This window comes from Delphinapterus leucas, chromosome 18 (assembly GCF_059928025.1).
Source record: "Delphinapterus leucas isolate spDelLeu-1000000601 "Yukka" chromosome 18, BTC_Dleu_Yukka2, whole genome shotgun sequence".
Classification (NCBI taxonomy): domain Eukaryota; kingdom Metazoa; phylum Chordata; class Mammalia; order Artiodactyla; family Monodontidae; genus Delphinapterus; species Delphinapterus leucas.
This window is the reverse complement of record NC_143146.1, coordinates 10,595,573-10,617,499: the sequence shown is the minus strand read 5'-3', so window position 1 is coordinate 10,617,499 and position 21,927 is coordinate 10,595,573. Positions and strand designations below refer to the sequence as shown.

The 21,927-nt window shown below is 47.1% G+C and overlaps 1 protein-coding gene across 2 annotated transcripts in view; it reads right to left on the bottom strand.

Annotated features, from left to right (window-relative positions):
* Nucleotides 1-9,918, bottom strand: part of TMTC4 (transmembrane O-mannosyltransferase targeting cadherins 4) — a 63,030-nt gene extending 53,112 nt beyond the window's left edge. The window contains exons 1-3 of one of the 2 annotated variants that reach the window (XM_022576832.2): nucleotides 9,757-9,918; nucleotides 4,153-4,368; nucleotides 243-358 (exon numbers count right to left, since the gene is read on the bottom strand). In XM_022576832.2, the coding sequence (XP_022432540.1) occupies nucleotides 243-358; nucleotides 4,153-4,314 (278 nt within the window). In that variant the 5' untranslated portion in view covers nucleotides 4,315-4,368; nucleotides 9,757-9,918. The remainder of the gene's footprint in view (nucleotides 1-242; nucleotides 359-4,152; nucleotides 4,369-9,756) is intronic. The other variant, XM_089899399.1, reaches the window with a different exon arrangement.
* Between the last annotated feature and the right edge of the window lie 12,009 nt (nucleotides 9,919-21,927).

Sequence of the window (21,927 nt, the reverse complement as noted above, 5' to 3'; positions counted from 1 at the left end):
TCTTCTCAGTGTGGTTCCACTGTCAGCGTCTGAATCGCCAAAGCAGCATCACCCTAAAGCGATGCTTCCAACCTAACTCCTAATGGCTGGAATTAGCATGTATTTCTTGGAGACCCACGTAGTGAGTGGCTTATATGTCCCTCCGGACCACTGACCCAGGAACCTTGTCACATACCACCTGGTACAACGTCAGGCACAAGCCTTGGGTGCCCCTCCCATACAGCCGTCCTGTCCCACCTCACCTGAAAACCAGCACCGTGAGGGGTCGGTAGGACTTGTGACTTGTGTTGCTGCTCAGCTGATTGCCCCAGAAGTCATGATGCCACAGGTCCCCGAGGGGCGTTTCTGCTCGGAGGTCCTGCGGGAACACACCAGAGGGATCAGGGCTCCTCCCTCACCCTGGGCGGAAGTCCTCTCTTCTCCATCTCTCCCACCAGTCCTGGGTCAAGCCACCGTCATCCTCACCCAGGACCCAGATGGGCCTCCTCGCGGGTGCGCTGCGCCCTCTGCCTATTCTCCAGTAATCCCTCCAAGATACAAATCGTGTCACCCCACCCACCCTCCCCTTCCAGGACAAAGCCGACTTCCTGACACAGACGCCAGTGTGTGGTGCCCTGGCTCCTGCTGAATTCTGCAGGCTCATCTCGCAGACTCTGTGCTCTGCTCCTGGCCTTCATCTGGTCCCCACACGACTCCTGCTGCCACCCACCTTAAGGCTGTGCGCGCACAGGTCTCTGCCCAGACCGCCACCCCTCAGCTCCCCACAGCTCAGCTGCTTCCGCTCTTCGTATCTCGGCCACTGGGCTGCGACCTTCTTGAGCTGATGCGATTCCCTTCCCTTTGGGGCATCTCGCGCCTGTCCTCACAGCACCTGCTGCAGGGCAGTTTATAATCATGTGACCCCTATCTGTCTGCCCCACTGGACTGGGGCTCCTCGAGGCCTGGGCTTTCCTGCGTTTGGTGGGAGTACACAGAAGGTGCTCAATCCATGCGGAATGCATGAATGGACCATACAGCTAAGTGAGATCACTATTACTCTCTCTCATATCCAATACATAAGGTAATTTACCAAAAATATCCCAGTTCAAACATAAGAGTAAGCATATAGATTTTAAAGTTTCCCATTTTTGATCATGAGCTAAGCAGATAGTAAAATTACAGAAAAAACAATTTCCATCTAATTTTTAAGGATAAAAATTACTAAATATGTTAAAATGATACCTACCATATAGGGTAGTTTAACTTGGTACTGAACTACAGATACTTTAAAATGAATCTTTTGTTCTTTTTACATTTAAATATGAAACTAGATTACTTAAACTGTGTTTAACAAGAAGAAAGGCACTTGCAGTAGGTATCAAAACTGAATGTTAATTTTTTCTTCACAGCACAATTAAACAGGAACATTTTAGGATCTAGAAATTATGATGTAATAAGCACTGCATGGTGTAGCAGTCAAGATTCTTCACTGCAGTAACCAAAACAACTCTGATTAACTTAAGTGAAAAAAGGAACGCCTTAAAAAAGATCACAAGGCCCAACGACTCCCAGGTGGGCTGGAAAACCTAGTTTGGGGCTGTGCAGCCCGAAGGGCACCAACAAATCAGACCGCCGCACATCTTGCTGAGGCTGCCTGGCTGCCCGCAGACCCCTCTTCTCTGTGTGACTAGCCCCTGGCTCCATCAGGTGGGCGTATCTGATGGGAGCACCTCTGCCTGGGTCTGCATCCAAACTGGACAGTCTTTGCAGCTCACAAGTATTTGAAGATGGAGAAGGCCCCAAATGGAAGAAGTGTGTCACATCATGGGCAGCCCAAGAGAGCAACCAGTGTCCAACACACACTGGCATTCAGTGAGTATTTGTTACTTAGGAGCTTAATGACTCAAAGGGAAAAGCTTGGGGACAGGCAGCAGAGGTGAGCTGGTCACCTGACACCCACTTTGAGGGTGAATTTCACTTCCATTGGGTATCAGCTTCAGAGGCCTTGAGTGTCTGGACCTCCCTCTCAGAGTTGATTTGATATTTCATGAAGGTTGTGGGATCCACCCACTAACTTAGGTTACTCCATTACCATGCTGGAAGTCCATGAACTTTTGCATTGTCCTAGAAGTACCTGCTCAGTTGTGAAGGAATTGAGCAGAAGATCTTTCCCTCCATTTGAGCAGAAAATGAAACCAGCAAAGCTCTAAATATTTGATTAGGTGTAGCCTACACACAGCACGGTGCGCCACAGGAAGAAAGGTTAATTTTTCCTCCTAATGATTTATGGAAAAGATGTGTCGTGTCTGAAATTCTTGCTAACTCCACGGTCTCAAAGAAAATCATCATCTCAATGAAAAAAGGCAACTCAACACTACAAGGAAGCATCTGGAAAACAGTCTTCAACACCAATAAAATCCAGTAACAGCCTGTTTCACATTACTGTAGGCATGGTGCCAATGAACAGAGGAGGGCCTTTCATTAAACAGGAAAGGCAAAAAAGGGGGCTAGCAAGTTAACAAAGGGGCACCATGTGATGCTCTAGAAAACACTGCCAAGACAATGTGCGGTAGGGCCACAAAATGGCTTCATCTGCCTTTCCTCACAGGAAGGAAAGAGAATTACAACCTCATACCTGGGCATCTGATGTACGACATAGCTCCTGTCTCCCCTGCCTCGCTCACCAAAGTTCTTCGACATGGGTCCTGAGTTAACACTTTATATATCCTCTACTTTATTAGAGTGGAAGAGTCAAGAAACTCTCAACAAATGGAATTTTAAAAATAAAGGCATAGCCTCATATGCCTGTTAGAAAAGCAATTCTAATAGCTATTAAGTCACCCATGTGACATAGTTGCTTAAAGCTACACACTTCTTTTTGTTTTAAGCACTGTTTCAAAAAGAACTGAAACAGAAACATCTGCAGTAAACTGCTGGGTGAACTTGAGGGAAATTACAAGTGAAGAACTTGGATTCAAAATAAACATCAACAAGGCTGGGGTCTGCTGTCGAAATCCAGAAAAATCAGAAAATCTTGTACAGTACGTTACAAATAAAATATCTGCAAAACAGTCATCTCCTTACCCCTCACCCTCTCCTCCCCGGCCCACAGAATGCCTGTCTGTTACATAGAGAATTTTTCTCAACACTTTCAACATGAAAACGACTCTTTCCGAATTTGGGAACTCCATGACTTCAAACTTTTAGGAGCGTTTAAGGACAGTGTTACAAAGAGATGCTACAATTTCACCTACTAGAGAAAGAGATTAGTAAACTCCTTCAAGTTCTCTTCTCCCGTTAAGGCGCACACAGAGTATGTGCTGAGCGGTGAGACTGTCACAAAGGCTCTAACCTGTGCTGTTTCCACGTACTTTCTCCTCTGGGCTCTCCCTGCCTCCAAGTTTCTTGTTCTGATTTTCTTTTAGCTCGCTGAAATCTTTTTTCTTCCCTGCCCACAAACCTATTTCTTCTTCCCTACCTCTAGTCAGCAAGTGAAGGAGAATATCATTTCCCCCGCGCCTACTGGTGAGCAAAACTGGCTGGGATTTTGCCGACTCAGCAAACCTGAGTCTCCAAACATGAAATGAGCAGGAACTGCAGCTTCTGCGGGCAGCACAATCCGGGTCCTCCGCAGCTGTCAGCAGGCTGTCCTGATGCTCTCAGCGAAGGACAAAGAAGCCAGCTCGCTGCCTGCTGCTTCGTTCGGCAGGGAAAACGCATGATGTGTGTGTGTGTGTGTGTGTGTGTGTGTGTGTGTGTGTGTGTGTGTGTGTGTGTGTGTGTGTGTGTGTGTGTAGACTGTTCTGGCCTAGAGTTCTGGAAATCTGTCACAAAACCTGAAATAGTCTGCAATGCCCCGCAAAACCCTGGCCTTGTCATCTTAAAGTAATGGTCTCTCTGATACGTGCGTGGATTGGGGCCTCATGTAGGGCACACAGCCAGGGCAAAGCTTGAGGTTAGGCAGGGCTTGGAGACCCTGCTGCCAGTGATAAAAGGGGCCCTAAATCAAGGAGATGCTCTCTAAAAGAGATGGGAAATCCAGAGCACGATGGGGGCCCAGGCAAAGGCTCAGCCGAAGTTCAGTAGAGAATAATTCAACACCGATGCAGAGCATCACTGGGACGTAGGCAAGTGGTTAATGTCAGTTTACCGAAGAGACATTAAGATACGGACCTTATTGTTAACAATTGCTTCAGAGTCGTCAAAGACAAAGTCTCCATCGTAGCTACGTGCGAAACACACGAGGGAAACAAATCCCACAAGTAACTTAGCCCAGAGAGGAGGAAGAATGGAAGACGGAATGATGTGATCCAAATCAGCATCCCACTCGGCCATCCTGAAAACTGCGGGCCGCCGGCCTCTTGCTCCAGCATTATGCTGGCTAGAAACCTGCAAGAAAAGCGACACGACATAAATATTGATCATTGCCTTGTTAGGAATGTTTATACAGTAGACATGTTTACCTCAAGTGAAAAAGAGCTAGACACTCTTATTCATTTATGCTGTGGGTTTATAGGATGTGATCATTAACAGCTTTATATCATCGTTTCAAAACTCGAGTGGACAGAAAAATCACGTGGGACACATGTAGATTCTCCTGGGCCCAAATACAACCTACCAAGTCAGAAGTCCTTGGGCTTCTGATGCTGGATTATCCTTGAGAAAGATTGATTTAAGGGAATCCTATGTTTATCAGCCCCATAAGGCAAATCATTTTTATAGTCCTTGAACCAGTTTACAAAGGTGAAAAAAAAAACAGTTACCATCTTGCTTCTTCCAACCAAGAAAAATCAATAAATATTCATTGTTGGGTCTTAGCACATTGTGTGTGTTCGTGTGTGTGCGTGAAGCATGGTCCTGACTCTGAAAGAGCTTACAGCCTATCTGCAGAACACAGACACTCCTGCCAGTTAAATGAAAATCTGGGAGAGAGTTTAATAGAGGTGAGGTCGCAGGGCACATGACCGTGGTTCCCACACAGGGGACAGACAGAGGAAGGAGGGCACACTGCAGACTGACAGGCTGGGGACAGCATCATTCCAGAAGGAGGAACTGTACCCTAAAGGAGAACACTGGGAGCTATTCCAGGTGAGGACACGACCTCCAATATTGGAGAAGGAGTCAAGTTAAAAACAGACACGTCTTTTAACTTTTCTTTCAAAGGGGCAAACGTTAAAGCCAGAAATTTCATTTCTCAGTCTTGCCATTTCTTAGTTCTGTGGCCCTGTGTGTGCCACCTATCCTTAGCAGTCCACTTCTTGTGTACTTTGCAAACCAAAAGAACTTTCCAGCAGTGAGAGTTGCCTCAGAGCTTCCTGACTTGGAATTTGCCCAAACAAGTATCAAACTCCCCCTCCTCTCCAATCACACTGCATCTGTCCCCATTCCCCACACCCTCAATAGGCACTTCCTTTGGTTCTACCAGGATCACGTCTGGGTCAAACTGCTTAGAGGTTCCAATCCTGTGTAACTTTGGCCAAGTTACTTCACCTCTCTGGGCCTCAGTTTCCTCACCTCTAAAATGGGGATGATAACTGGGTCCACCTTACATGGTCGTCATGAACGTTAAGCAACACACCCACCTAAAGTGCTTAGAAACACTGCCTGGGTTTAATGAACGCCGAGGGAAGGTTACCTGTTATTACTAGTACTTTCTTCAAAGAGGGAGAAAACACAGGCACAGAATTATTCTCTTTTGAGGATCCCCTGGAGGATTTGGTGGACTGGTACTGAGGCTCTCGTCTTCCCCAGTAAGGGAGCAGGGCCCCACTCCTTCATGCTGAGATGGAAGAAAACCCCAGGCCCCTTGATTGGAGAGGCAGTTTAGATGTACAGCGGACCCTTGAACAACTCAGGCGTCAGGGGCACTGACCCTCCTTGCAGTTGAAAATCTATGTATAACTTATTATAAGTTCGTATCTGTGGTGCCTCCCCATCCGGGGACTCAATTAACCACAGATCTTGTAGTAATGTAGTCTTTTTTTATTTTTTGGCCTCGCTAAAAAATGGGGCATGCAGGATCTTAGTTCCCAGACCAGGGATCAAACCCACGCCTCCTGCAGTTGTTTTGTTTTAGTACTGTAGTCTTTGCTACGGAAAATAATCTGCATATAAGTGCACCCACGCAGTCCAAAACCGTGTTGTTCAAGGGTCAACTGTATTTGTTTCCCGGTCTCCAAGGAAATACCCCAGATTATGGAATCAATAAGAAGTCAGCCCAAGAGGCCATCCAAGGTCACAGGTGCTGGAAAGCGGTTCAAGTTTACAATCCGGAAATGAAAGGCTCGGCAACTCTCTCAGCACTGGGCCCTAGAGCTTCTCCACCTGATGTAACTCATGCTCTCAGCCAGTGCAGGGGGTGAGGGTGGGGGTGGGGGTGGGGGGTGGGGGTGGGGGAGGGAATATTCCAGCCACTATCTGCTTTTTTTTTTTTTTTTTTCTTTTTCACTGAAAGGATAAAGCACTGGTCAAATCCAAATCACAGTTGCAAACACCACAGAGGTCACCACGCAGGCCCCAACCACTGTGTGTACATTTCAGCTAAAGAAATTACCCCTGCTACTAAAAATGAAATAAATAAGTGTAAAGGACTGAATAGTTAGGAAGCTACCCTGATTAACATGGAGGGAATAAAAGTGTTCTTTGATTTACAAAGTGAATGTGAAGGAAAGCAAATACTCTTTATCAATTTTAAATGCAAAATAGAGCTGTGAGCTGACAAGCGGTCCCATAACTGGTCTTGATGTTATCTGCTTCAGGCCCAAATATTTGAAGTGTTTCACAAGCGGTTCTGTGAGGTTCAAATGGCCCTCCAGGAAGAATACTGGGTCAGGAAATAATCTGTGCTCCTAAATTAGTTGCTGAGCCTCCCTTTTCATCTCAGATTGTTCGTAACACATACCAATCGCTTTGGTACTCGGACGGAAGGCAGACTACAGACCCGAACATCTGGGGTGCCCAGGGGGCCAGGCCTGGACTCCTGGGGGAGTCAACAGGATGGGTGAGGCAATCTCAGAATGAGCTCCCCCTCTTCTCTGGCAGGGACATCGGGAAGCCTAGCGTCGGTCCCGTCCCCATCCCGGCTGGCTCTTCCCTCCTCATTGCTGAGTCCCTCCCCTGGTCGCCAAGATTCTCACATCTCTGCTGCCCCAGGGAACATTCACAAATGCCCTTTCCACTTCAGGCGTGATTGTTAATGGGTATCAGAGGACAGTTCCGAAAATATTGTGGATTAGCAAATGTGATACAGGTACAGTGTGTTAGGAATCTCGGTCCAGCCCAGTGGTTAAGAGCACAGGCTCTGGAGGTACACAGATTTGGACTGGCTACCGGCATGACCCTGAGCTACCTAGTCCTTCTGAGGATCCATTCCTCAACAGCACAATAGGGTATCACTACTGACTCCAGCGGGTTGTGCTAAGGATTAAATAAGACCATATATGGAAACAATTAGCTCCCATGACTGTAATCATTTTGGAGAGATTAGTACCAAGTGACCAGCCCCTGACCTCCTGTCTTGAGATCACCAGTGTTGCCATTCCTGAAGATGCGCTAACCAACCAAGGCCAGCAGTAGCCCATCAGGTGACCTGATGCAATTGAGAAAAGGGCACCCTTCTTTTGGGCAGACCCGGTGCACTGCTTCCCTGGCCAGGCATCTGTATGTCCTGCATAAAGTGCACGGCTGTACACCCTGATCCTCTTCCTCCAACAGTAGATGGCCTTTTTTCTGCAATGTTCCCAGCCAGGCTTGGTGCTCAGGTAAAAGAAGCCCTGCCGGCATGAGGTGGTACATGGAGGGAGACGGGTCCTCTCCACCTTTTTTGTATCCAGGCCATGAACCAGGAAGGCACACAGTTCTGTTTCTCTCTTGATGGGCCCTGGGAGGCATGGCCCCATTCCTCTTCTCCAGGGGATGTCCTGCCTGGGAGCCCGGGCTCCTGGGCCATGGCTGGATAGTAAGTTTGCCTTACGGACTGAGAATAATGGAGCAACACAGTGGCCTCAGGCTCAGCCCAAGCAGAGCTCCAGCCAGTTTTACCAGTGACAATGCTAGTGTTGATTCCTATCTGACTCCTGTGCCGATCTCCCACTGTGTTGAGAATTGACTGGCGCCTATGAGTAGTTGGATTTGGAACGAAGCAGAAGTCTCTATATTCTCAATTTCTCAGACTCCTTATATCAAGCCTCTATTTTCAGGGGGTTAAAACAAATTAACCGATCATCAATGAAAAGGTCAAAAAGACCTCGAACAGGGATCCCACACCACCCCTCAAAAGCAAACATCAGTCACTGAGCTGCGAACCCTGGGGACCTGGTGACAGCTGACACAGCAGCCTGGACTGGCAGATCAAACCTAAGTGATCCATGGAAAAATCAGCAGCAACCACCTACTAAAGAATATTCTTCCCCCTACACTGAAGGGCCTTCTCGCATCAGGCTAGCCTTTCTACCTCATCAGTAACAATCCATCCACACACCAGTTGCCCTCTGCCAGGCTGAGATGAGACAGTGCCTCTGGAAATCAGAATAAAGAACACAGTCGTTTCTGACCCAGAATGTGGAGACCTGAGTTGACTGCTCCTTTCTTGGGGCCCCCAAGGCACGGGAGACAATCATCTCTACCGCTCTCCACCACGCAGCGCTGAACACGATACTACTCGAGGTATCTTCCTCTTGTGCTTGCCTTCCCAGTTTCTTAATTCAGTAACACATAAGGGCCATGCCTGCCAATAGCCAAGAATGACTGCGGAGGTTCGACATTCACAGTTCCACTGTCCCACAAAGTTTCCAGCTTGCTAGCTTGTAGCCATTTTCCCATCTAAGTCGGCCGGTGTCACTTTACCCCACCTCCATCTGGGGCGCGCCAGGCACGGTCGGGACTGAGGGAAGAGGGGACAGGGAGGGGATCCAGTCAGTCCTCACTGTTAATTGTTTCTCAAGAAATTCTCCCCATCCATCTCTCTCTGAGAGAAAGCAGTGTGGGACGATTCACAGTGCTCTAGCTAGATCTTTCCTCTAACTCCTCCTTTCTTTTGTGTGTGGTTAAAAAAAGAAGAAAACACACACACAGCATACAGTCACAACATCAACAAGACCAGAAGCCCCGCGGAGCTCGCTGGAGGTGAGACGGCGGTTGCGCCACCTGCTCTGCTTCCCCAAACTCCAAGCCCGGGCAGAGAAGTGGCAGCTCGGTGGTCCCGGGCGCCCCGACCCAGAGCACGCCGCTCTGCCCGGCAGCCAGCGCCGAGTGGCTGGCACTCGCGGCGCTGCAGGGGAGCCGCCTTTAACCCAGAGCAGGAGGCCGAGCGGCCCGCCTGCGCCCAGCCACCGCCCGCACTGCGGCCAGCTGGCGGCCAGGCGCAGGGTGGCGCGGTGCCCCGCGGCCCGGTGGCCGCTCCGGGGACACGCCAAAGGCGCCCGTGCACCCGGGGTCGACGGAGCGCCACGCTGCTGGAGTGAACAGGGGCGGAGATGAGAGCGCAGGGGCGCGGGCAGGCGGAGCATGCACTCTCCACGCCGCGCCCTTTGTCCCGCGTGCTGCTTACACCCGGGCGCATGGCGACGGGGCCCGCAACCCCGGTGACCCCGGCCCCGGCCACAGCCCGGGTCCCGGAGCCAACTCCTCCAGCAGCGCCGCCGCCCGGCCCGGGCCGGACCGCGGGGCTCGGGGCGCGGCGGCAGTAAGGAAGAACCCCGCGTCCTCTCCGCACCCAACTCCGCTCGCCCCGCGGCGCTCGGCAGCGCTCGGCCCTGCAGGGGCCGCCTCGCCCGTTACCTGCAAGGAGCCCGAGCGGCGGCCACATATCCCTCCTGGGCGCTGAAAGTCCGGCGGCTCTCGGTACCAGCCCGGAGCCGGGCAGGGGGAGGGGCCTCCCGCGCCGCTCCCCAGCTCTCCGCCCCCCGCCCCTCCCCCGGCGCCCCGCGCCTCCCGCACAGTCCTCAACTCCCCACGCGTACTGGCGATCACTCTCACACTCCCGCCTTGGCCCTCCCCCTTCCTTGCGGCCATTGGCTGATTCTGCCGTCACTTTCACGCTGCCACCGGTCCCTCTTCAGCTCATTGGTGGGCGCGCCTGTGACGTCATGCCAGAGGGCCCTAGTCGCGGCGGAGGAGTCGCAGGGACAGACTGACTCGGTGGCCGAGGAGGAAGCGGAGTTCTGGGCGCGGAACCTGGGCAGGGTCGGGGCGGGAAGGGGCGGCCCCGGCCTGGCCCCGGGAGGCGGGCTGTGGGAGCTGGCCTGAGCGGGACGCCGCGGGCATATCTCTCTCCCTCCTGCTGTCCGCCGCGCAGGAGCCTATTCCTGACCTGTCTCGCGGTCCTCGCGCTGTCGGTGGCGCTCGGCGGAGGTACTGGAGGGTCCCTGCAGGAAAAGGAGCTGGGTCGGAGCGACCAGAACTCTAGACTTCTTCCTGTCTGGGAGGGGTTGTTTCAAGTGTGTGTCTCCACTTTCTGCCTCAGGAAAGAACTGAAACTGCGTTCTTCCATGCAAGGTCCTGCTGCCCGGGCTTTTGTTTTTAGCAGATCCTGTTCCACGGCCCTGGTCTTTATTCTCCTGCTGACCCACAAACCCTGCTCTGGCCCTTCACCTGGCCAGATCCGCCATCCATCCATCGACCATTCACCAAGTCATTGTGACCTAAACTTCCACTCCCAACTGCAATGCCACTCTGCGCATTTCATAACCCCCATTCTTAGTATATTACTGTCTCCTGCTTTAAGAAAAAGAGAAACTTTCCCCACTTTCCACCGCCAAACCTGCAAAGCTACTCCTAAAATCACGGATTCTGAACCCTCCCCCCATCCCGCCTTTTCCCCCAGTATCACAGAATCCGATCTAAGCTCAGTATCTCCCTTTCGACTTAGATCTGTATCATCAGCATTTATCAGCCCCAAGCCTTCCTCTCTCCTCCACGTACCCTTCCAGCTGCCCCCCTGCCTTGCTTCTATTCTCCATAGCTGAAGTTGTTGAAAGGTTGCCCACACTTTTCTAGCTTCCCAACTCCCATTCACTTGCTTTCCACATACCACTGAAACTGCCTTGGCTATAGTCTCCAATAACACCCCCAATCACTAAATACAAAGGACACTCTCCTACTTCATTTTACCTGATCTCTTAGCAAAGTTCATTCTTCCTCCTTAGAACACTTTTGGTGACAGCGGTACTCTGCATCCTGTTTTTCCCCAGTCTCCTTGGCTTGCTTATCTGCTTCTTGATAACCTCCAAATGACATATTTTAAAGGTCTTGGCCCTTTCCTCTCAAGCCACAGCTTTTCCCTGCATGATTTAACACACCACCGACATTTCAATGAATGTCTTCCAAATTTGCAATTCGGATCCTGACTTCTCTGAGCTCCAAACCCAACCCAAGTATCTAGCTTCCTATTCAGCTTCTCCGCTTGGTTATCAAAAGAATCTTGCATGGAGCACATGCAAAATGGGACGTGTGCTCTCACTGCGTGCTCCTCTTCAGGTCTCCCTGTCATAGTGATGGGTCCAGTAGTTCCCCAATTCTGCATTCACCGTTGGCATGTTAACAAGTCACCAAGATTCTACTTGCTACGTGTCTGTCAAACATGAACACTTCTTTCCATTTCCACTGCTACATTCAGTGCTGTGCTACTGGGTGTGTCTTCGTAACCCACATTCAGTGATGTCACATTGGTAGATTGCAGTTGGCCACTGTGGGAGTATTTACACCGTGGAAATTGGCAATGCAAATCAGAGCTTGATTTGGTGTTTTGCTGACTGTCTTTTTTGCTAGACTAAAGAAAGTGATGGAGGAAATAATAATGCAGATTAAATTTAAACTTAATTTACTAACACTACTGCGCTTAGTGCTGACATGAAAAGATTTTAGTTTAATGGGTTTAATTTGTACAAGGGTGAGACATAGTTGAGCTGATCACATATCAGATATGATATATTGAAGTCCAAACCCCCAGCACATCAGAAGGTGACCTCATTTGGAAATAGGGTCTTTAGAGAGTTAATCAAGTTTGGATAAGGTCATTTGGTGGGCCCCATCTAATACGGCTGGTGTCCTTATCAAAAGGGGGAATTTGGGGCTTCCCTGGTGGCGCAGCAGTTGAGAGTCCGCCTGCCGATGCAGGAGACGCGGGTTCGTGCCCCGGTCCGGGAAGATCCCACGTGCTGCAGAGCGGCTGGGCCCGTGAGCCATGGCCGCTGAGCCTGCGTGTCTGGAGCCTGTGCTCCACAACGGCAGAGGCCACAACAGTGAGAGGCCCGCATACCGCAAAAAAAAAAAAGGGGGGGGGAATTTGGACACAGACAGGGGGAAGACAACATGAAGTCACAGGAGAAGGCAGCCATGTGACGGAGGCAGGGGCAGCAGTGGTGCAGCTACAAGCCAAGGAACACCAGCCACTGCCAGACTCTGGGAAGGGGGAGCCCAGCCCTGCCAACACTGGGATTTTGAAGCTCCAGAGCTGGGAGAAATACATTTCTGTGGTTTTAAGCCTCCCCCTCCCCCTCCCACATCTATAGTGTTTGTTATGCTGTGGAGTCAGAGTTCACTCTGACAACATCCTCAGGAAGGGCTCCTGACCAGCAGGCCTGGAAATGGCTCCCCTGGACACGTCTGTTTCAGACACAGGTGCCCGCTCCTGCCACCCCTGTGACTGCACCACGCTGGGGAAGCCGAGGCTACAGCGTCAGGTGCCAGTTCATCATCTGACGACTATGGGGAAAATCGTCAAGCTGATCACACATCAGATTTTTTTTTCCTGGCTGTGCCACGTGGCACGTGGGATCTTAGTTCCCGGACCAGTGATCAAACCCGAGCCCCCTGCATTGGGAGCGTGCAGTCTTAACCACTGGACTGCTAGGGAGGTCCCTCACATATCAGATTTAATGACAATAAATGTATCGGGAAAAGGGCAGATTGAGATGCAATACCATTTGTGAAATCGTGGTTGCATTACAAGCATCAGTTGGATACAGATATAAGCCTTTAACAAAAATCAACAAAAGCATTCCGTGAGAATCCATCTACCATGTGGAATTTGCAGGAAAGTATTTGCATATTTTATCGTTACTTGTAAACTGTGTACTAAAATCCTGTATGTCATTTATAACATTTATAAACATTTGTAATATGTATAATATACATGTGTGTATATATAGACATACATTTTTATTTTCCCTAGAGAACCCGTTGTCAAGCATTTACTAACACACTATGGATTGACGTAGAGTTGCCAGTGCATGGTGAAAATTAAAGGTTCTACTTAGCTTTATCCTTGTCTTTCAATGCACTGTAGACAATGCACTCCTTACCACCTCCCCCCAGGACGATGCACTCACTGTGGCCACGCTTGTCATGTGACTGTTCTCACTACTCTTAGATTGAAGCCCCACATGCTGCTGCCTGACCTGTGGCCCCTTGTCTGCCGCTCCTGTCACTTTATTTCCTAAGCTCAGCCACGTTGGCCTTGTATAGGCCTACAGTGTGCTCTGCTCCTTTCCATCTTGGGCCGTTTGCACATCCTGCGAGCACTCCCTCCTGCTGGCTTCCGTGACACGACTAACTCTAATTCATACCTGGGTCTCTGCTCAAATGTCAGTTTCTCGGAAGAGTCTTCCCTGAATTCTCTCTCCAAACCTCCTTAGGTCCCTCTGAATATACTCTCATAGTTCTTATCACAATTGTAACTAAGTAACCATGTGATCATGGTACCAAGTCTATCTCCATCATTAGACTTGCATGGAGGCAAGGACCACATCTGTCTTAACGACTGTACCCCCTGCAGCTGCCATGCCCACCACATAGCAGATGGTCGTCAGAGTCTCTCAGAGAGAAGTACATTTCTGAAAGTCATTCTGCATGTTATTGGCAATGCTGGAGTTAGAACTGGAATCTCCTGACTTAATCCAGGGGTGTTTTGATCCATAAACTGCTGAGCTAGCCGGGATCAAAATGATATCATACTATGTGCTGAGCACAGGGGCAGGCTCTGGGGAGAATATAAAGGTTAACATGGTGCTGATTCTGCCTTTCACAATTTACGGTTTAATAAGAAGTAGTAGGTGCAGAGAATATCTCCCTGCTGCCGGACCATACAACGACACCCACCCCTTGGCCTCAGCCCCTTGGACAGGAGCTCTGGGGTCACCATCACTCGCAGAAAGCACTTAGTGTGTGCCAGGGACTGTGCTAGACCCTTTGCATGTGTTATTTTAAATATTTCTCACAAAAGCTCTACCAAGTAAATATCATCATCCTCATCTGTAGGAAAAGGAAGCACAGAGGTCCAGGGTCACACAGCCAGCACACTTCTTAGTGGAGCCAAGGCTGAGAGATGCTGGAGATTAGAGAACCCCTGAAATCCTGAACAAGACTGATACTTGGGGCTCTGAAGAACGGGAACACAGAAGGTGGTAAACATCATCTTTCTCCCCCCATGCCTGCTCCCTTTCTCCCTCCTCAGCCGCACATGTCAAAAGTTGTTGGAGGGAGATGAGCCATCTGAGCCTTTTGGGGGGTAACCACATACCTTTTTGAGGACAGGTGTTGTGGGTCCCTTGCCCAGCTGCCACACTTTAGTCTCTGGCTGGTGTATCGTGAGGGTTGTAGCTTCTATCCAGTGCACACGCTGTTCCTTGATGGAACTTCTAACTGGCAAGCAGGAAGGAAGCCTTAGAGTCCCTTTACTGTCACGCTCTTCCCGGGGTCAAGGGGAGCTCATCAAGAGTCCCCCAAATCAAGCGATGCTGTGCACACCTGTGAGAGCTGTGCCCTGCACAGCTCCAGAGGACTCCGTGGACACAAATGGCAAGGCACCCCATGTGTACACACTTCAGAGCCCCAAGACTTCCCAGAAGCCAAAACATCTCAGCCCCACCCGTCACGATCTGTCACCAAACCAGCTGAGAGTAGTTATCCCGCAAAAGGCTCAAATGGCCCATCTCCCTCCAACACCTTTTGACATTTGCACTGAGAAGGGACAAAGGCATTTCATTCTTAGCCAACTCAGCCTGTTCCCACCACCCCGGGGTAATATACATGCACTTGACAGTGACTGCCACAGCGAAAGCAGAGGATGGCCAATGGGGGCATTTCAAGGCAAGTAGGAGAGTGGAGCCACCTGGCGAGTGGGTGGAGAAAGTATGTGCCGGCAGGCAGGCTCCTATAATAAGCCTTGTACCACATTGTATCGCATCCTACAGGTAATCCTGTACTTCACTTGTGGTACGTCCGCAGCCTGGAACTTCCAGATATTAGGATGTTTTACCCACTAACTCTCTCCCTCCTCGTCACTTGAAACCACACCATATTTTTTTACATTGACATTTCCGTGTTCTTCAGTAAAATGTAATGAACACAACCATCTTTTCCTACGAATAAACTCTGCAATTTCTTTCAACTCAAGTCGTGGCAAATTGCATTGCTTCAATATTTAAAACAGGTGTGTTCTTTAATGAATCACCTTTATTTGACTTTATTTCACTCTTAAGCTTAAATAAATTTTCTTTTTTTTTACCTTGCAGATTCCAAGAGCGTAGTACTCTTGTCTATGTGAAATCAGATTTTCTTAAATGGTGGGCTAATTATTTATTTACCTCTTTATTCATTCAACAAAGATGTGCTGAATGCCAGTTATCTGCTGGTTACTCTCCTGGTTTCAGAGGTTTCAGAGCCAAATGGTTCATGATTCCAAGGAGGTAACAATTATAGAGGAAATAGATAAATAAGCCAACAGTTACAATCAAGTTTAATGAGGGTCTGACAGAAGTATGCTTAAGGAGTTGTGAGGCCCTGTGGGTAGGGTTGGAGAAAGGAAGAAAACAGGCCATGTGTTAGAGCAGCGTCACTCAGAAACACAGTTCCTGGGCCCATCACGATCCATGAACTGTTTGTCACTGGTCAGCAGTCAGTTGTGAGATAAGCATAGACATCATGAGTCATCAGAAACTTTGTAATAATTTGATAATGCCTGCAGAATTTATTAATAACCAATTTGGGCTTGTATTTTCTGTGTCTTTGCTTAACTTATATTTTCTTGTAATTTATTTTTACTGTGTTTTTAAAAAGTATTGGTTCATGATGGACTGGAAATAAAAACCTAAGTCTCCACCACAGATCCTTTGAGAAACTCTAAGTTAAGGGATATTTCTCAAAGGAGCTGATACCTATGTTGGTTCTTGAAAGATTAATAGTTATCAATGAGTCAGATAGATTCCAAGGGCATCCTAAACAAATGTTTAGACTAAAAAAAAATTACAGAGATATGAAAATGTGTGATACATGTGTAGAACTATAAGTGTCTGTTTGCCCTGGTGTACAGGGCTTACCTGAGGAATTGGTAATAAGTGAGTATGAACAGGTAATGTAGTAGCGATCAATACAAATTGCCAAATAGCTTCAGCTCTGCTTCCCAGACACTTAGTAGGATTGCTTGTCTCTGTCCTCTTTGCAGGCAGTTATAGCCCATGTGACTTGTTTTGGCCAATGAAATGTAGGCAGAAGAAATATGTGTTACACAGAGGAGACATGTGTTGCTTCTGAGTGGAGGATGTGAGATCAATGTGAGTTTGCCACAAGTCATTCTTACTGTTGAGGTGATCGCAGAAACATATGTCAATGTGAAGTCTCCATTAGTCTGGGTCCCTGAGAAATAAAACATGCAAGGTTCCCTTTCAACCTGTGATGGACTTGTAGCATGGAGAGATGCACACACTGTCATCTGTTGAGCCACTGAGATTTTGGGATTGTTTGTTCCTGCAGCATAACCTTGTTTATTCTGACCAATATAAGTAGGGGGAAGCCAAATAAGAAGAGCCTTGAGTGCCTTGTAAGGAGTTTGTATTTCACCCTAAAGGTAGTGAAACACAATGGAAAGGTTAATAAACAGGAAATGACATGACATTTATGTTTTTAGAAAGACAACTCTGACAGCAGTGTTAAAAAAATGGATTATAATGGAGTAAAACTAGAGGCAGGACGAGATCTAAGCAATTAATTGTGATAGTCCATGGGAAAAGTGATACTTAAGAAAATAAATTTTTGGAGATAAAGAGAAGGAGGTTGGGAAATATTTAGTAATTACAACCAACAGCGCTTAGTGATTGATTAGGTATAGGAAGCAAAGTAGAAAGGGAAGTCTAGGATGATTGCCACGTAGATTTTTTTTAATTAAAAAATTTATTTTATTTTATTTACTTATTGTTTGGCTGTGTTGGGTCTTCATTGTTGCACGCAGGCTTTCTCTAGTTGCGGCAAGCAGGGGCTACTCTTCGATGCAGTGCGCAGGCTTCTCATTGCGGTGGCTTCTCTTGTTGTAGAGCACGGGTCCTAGGTGCACGGGCTTCAGTAGTTGTTGCACGTGGGCTTCAGTAGTTGTGGCTCGTGGGCTCTAGAGCGCAGGCTCAGTAGTTGTGGTGCATGGGCTTAGCTGCTCCACGGCATGTGGGATCTTCCTGGACTAGGGATTGAACCCCTGTCCCTGTATTGGCAGGCAGATTCGTATCCACTGCACCACCAGGGAAACCCTCCATGTAGATTTTTAACTGACAGTTGGGTAGACGGTGGGGCTGTTCATCAAGCCTATACAGACGGAGGCAGTTTGGGGATGTGGGCAAGTGGCTGGTTGGCATAAGCCGAATTTGAGAGTCCTGTGAGCCATCAGGGAGATGTATAGGAGGTGGCTGGCTATTTTGGTCTCCAACTCAGGGGAGGAGTCTGGGCCACCATTGTAGATTTAAGAGCATTTGAAGCTGCTCCCATGTATGCACTTACCCAGAGAGGGCATGCACAGTAGAAGGAACTAAGCACAGGCCCGTGGGAGGTGTGCTTGGGGGCCTCCAAGAACACCCTCAGCTTCAGTGGATCAGTAGACAGACTCACAGAAGTAAGCAAACAGTTATTGTCACAGTTACAGTTTATCAAGGCAAAGGATACAGATGGAAGCCAGCAACGGAACTAGGTGCCTGAGACAGGGTCCAGGAGACACAGGCACACACTCCCAATTGTCCTCTCCCTGCAGAGTCATGTGGATGACACTTAGTTCTCCCAGCAACGATGTGTGACAACACACCTGAAGAACTGTCAACCAGAGAAGCTCACTCAAGCCTTGGTGTTCAAAGTTTTTATTGGAGGTTTGTCAGTAGACATGGCTGTCCACCTGCATGGCTGATGTGAATTTCCAGTCTCTCCAGACATCAAGCGGATTCTACGTGGTCCCAAATCATATTGTTAGCATAGACTACATGGCATGCCAATGTCCTTGGTAAACAAAGACATTCCTATCAGACAGGATATTCCAAAGTCTTAGAGGTTACCTCCCAGGAACAGGGTAAGGGCCAAACCTTTCTTCCCAAGTACAAGGTTAATCCTTTACTGCCCAGGAGGCCAGCATTTGAGGGTCAGATGAGGAAAGACTCCACAATAGAGAATAGGATTCATTGACTGAATACTGGGCCTAAACTATGAACAAGTCTGGCCATGGAATCCAAGAGCAGAGAACTTCAAGAAGGAGGGTAATAATAGTGCCAAATTGGTCAGTGAGGTGGGAGCTAAGAACTGTCCTTCAAATTTGGCCAAGAGGACATTGCAGACTGTGCAACAGGACCTTTAGGAGCAGGAAAAAAGCAGATTGCATGGAGTGAAGAATACAGGACTCTAGAGGAAATGGAGATAGTGAGTATACATTACTACTTCTGAGAAGTTTACCTAAAAGGGGAAGGAAAGGTGTGTATCAAATAAGATATATTCATGAACAAACAACTGAAAATCTCAACTAAATTGGCATAACAATAAAGGAATTTACTGTGTTCCTAACAAGAACAGAGGTTGTTTGTTCCAGGCTGGCTCATTCATCAGGGACCCGGTTTCTTTCCATGTTGTTGCTCTGCATCCTGTCGTGATGACTGTCTAGTTCCCTTCATGGTATTAAATGTCTCTCTCAGTGCTGGCATCTTATTTGGAGTGACTACATCTGGAAGCAGGAAGGAACCTTCTCCTAGGATGACTCATTTTTAGGAGGGAGGAAATTATTTCTAGAAACTGCCTAGCAGAGATCCTGGCCACATACCCACGCCTAAGCCATTCACTGGTAAAAGGAAGAGGACCAATGTGGACCAACCAGGGCTTAGCTGAAATGCAGTCTTCTTTCTCTAAACAATGGGGGATGGGGGAAGGTGGATGGCTGGCAATTTAGGGGTTCTATTGGGGGGAATAGATGTTGGTTGGATACCATCAGTGTGTTTTACCAGATGGCCCTTGGAAGGGCATAGAGTATCAAGGGAGATTTTTTTTTGGCCATGCGGCAGGGCATGTGGGACCTTAGTTCCCCAGCCAGGGATGAAACCTCTGCCCCCTGCAGTGGAAGAACAGAGTGTTAACCACTGGACTGCCAGGGAGGTCCCGAGAATTTTATTTTTAACATGTAAAAGATTTTAATTTGCTTGTATGCTGAGAAGTAAGAACCAGAAGAGAGGGAAAGGCTGAAGTTAAAGGAGAAAAAATAAATAATATGTGATATAGATCATGGTCTCTGGAAAGCTAAGAAAAAATTTAATCCAGAGACAGGTTGGAATAGATACTTTTTTCTCCTTGAGCTAAAAAATATTTAATGTTGCTAAATAACATAAACTTCCCATTCGTGTATTGTCTGATTTTTTGGAAGCATCTTATATTTTGACCTGTTCTCCCAAGTTAACAAGTTAGCTATCTATCTGCTCTCTCCTTAAATTAACTACCACCTTTCTTTATTTCTCCTTAGTGCTCCTCTTTTCAAGAGACCCATGATCATTTCTATTTTTAGAATTCCCTGACTTTTGTAAGAGGTGGTGAGAACTTTTGTAGGTCAATCAATATTTGCCTAGTGTAGATATTTTTTGGTATTTTTATATTCATAAAAGTGCTTTGGGAAGAATGAAAAATGGTTTCATCTGCTTGATCTTAAAGCATTATATTTTTAAAAAATCTTCATATTTCACATGGTATTTCCATAAATTTTCATTTTTAATGTACGTTTTCAACATTAGGTGTGTAATCAAAAGTTAAGCAGCTGAGCTTGTGTAGCCTATATGGTTATATTTGAATCTAAACTTTGTCTTGAAACAATTGGAGAAAGCAGTGTGATATCAGAAGAGGAAATAAACAGTAACACATACAGCTTGCTCTGTGCTAGTACTGTCCTAAGCATGTTGTATATATTAATTCATTTGGCCCATACAACACTTTATCAGGTAGACCTACTATTACTACCCCCTTTATATAGATGTGGGCATTGAGGCACAGAGAGTGTAAGTAACAACTGGATGTGGCAGAGCTGGGATTTGAGGTCAGGCAGCCTGGCCAGGAACAGGTCAAGATTTATCAGTTCACTCTCTTGCCCCTACATGGCCTGGGGTGTAGATCAACCAAGAATTATAAAAACTCCTCAAAACCTGCATCTTTATCTCCTCAGCCTTTTCTTCTTTGCCCTCTTCCAGCATCTTATTCTCTTCTCTTAATCTCAGCTGTCTCACCTTAAATCTCTATTTAAAATAAATATTATGATAAAGTAATAATTAATAATAATAACAGTTAATCCTCACTGACAGCTTAGTATATGTCAGGACCATGATAGATGCTTTCATGGATTCTTTTATATGAACCTAATATCCCCTTGGAGTGTTCTATTATTACTGATTTCCTGGATGGGGAAGTTGAATCTTAGAGATGTTAAGTAGTTTGCTCAAAGTCACGTGGAAATTAAGGAGCAGAGCTGGGATTTGCACTGGACAGCGTGACACCAGATCCCATGTTATGAATCATTACACAGGACGGCCTCCCATTTGATTACTGTTTCTTCATATTTTGCTTTTCCCCTCCAAAATACTAGAATCTTCCCAATCTGCTCCCCTTTCTTTGGGTTGTCAAATTCTTGCTCTTTAGCTCAAGTTTTATGGTCCTTGTGCAGACCACCACCCTCCTGCCTACATTTTTTAGTAATGGGCTACATTTCTGTGATTATTGTTTATTTTTTATGAATTACATTTATATTTTTGTAGCTCTCACGGAATTTGGAGGGCACTCTAATACCTTGTGATTATTTGAAGATTTTCTCCTGGCTTTTATGTTCATACTACTTTCTACCTTCATCTGGGATGTCCATCATATCTTGACCTCCTGGAGACTTCCCACGTAACCTTCAGGACCTAGTTCAAGCAGTACTTTCTTTGTGAAGCCTGCCTTTCTCAAATCCCCAGGAAGAATGAATCATGTCCTCCTTTGGGTCCTCCACAAAGTTGTGAGAATCTTTCCAACCTATTAATTGTTCTTACAAATTCTTTATTTGTTCTTCATAAATGTAGTGTTTTCTCTATGAGTTGGATGGTATCTGATTCCCTTTCTATGTTCTCAGGGCCTAACACAGTAGAAACTCAGAAATGTTTGTTGAACTTAACTTCCAAATTCAGTAGAATTACCTGTGAGGAATACTCTAGTGCACATAGGGATCTAAGTATGTTTAGCCTGGGGAAGAAAATACCAAGGAGGGTAGGAGCTTAAATATCCCAAGGCCTGTCAGATTCTGTGCTCAGTTAAGCACAATGTAAACTAGTGGGTAAAAGTTGGAAGGACATTTTGTCTCAGTTTAAGAATTAACTTTCTAATAGTGAATATCTAATAATAGAACAGGTTACCTTAAAAACAATCATGAGTTCCTCATCAAGTAGAGTCTTCAAGCATAGGCTGAACAAGTCTGTGACAAATGTACTGAGGAAGGAATTCTTTCCTGCATTCAGAAGGATATTGAATCACATGACCTCAGAAGGGTGTTTTGATCTTAACAGTTCTGGTGCTGTTAAAGAATAATTTCCCAAAAGTTGAAAACATGACTCCCATACATGTAAAGAATGAAGAAGTGTTAAAGAGTTTATTCAACCCTTTGATGAGGCAACTAGAGACATGGTAAAACCAGTTCAATAAGAATTAGAG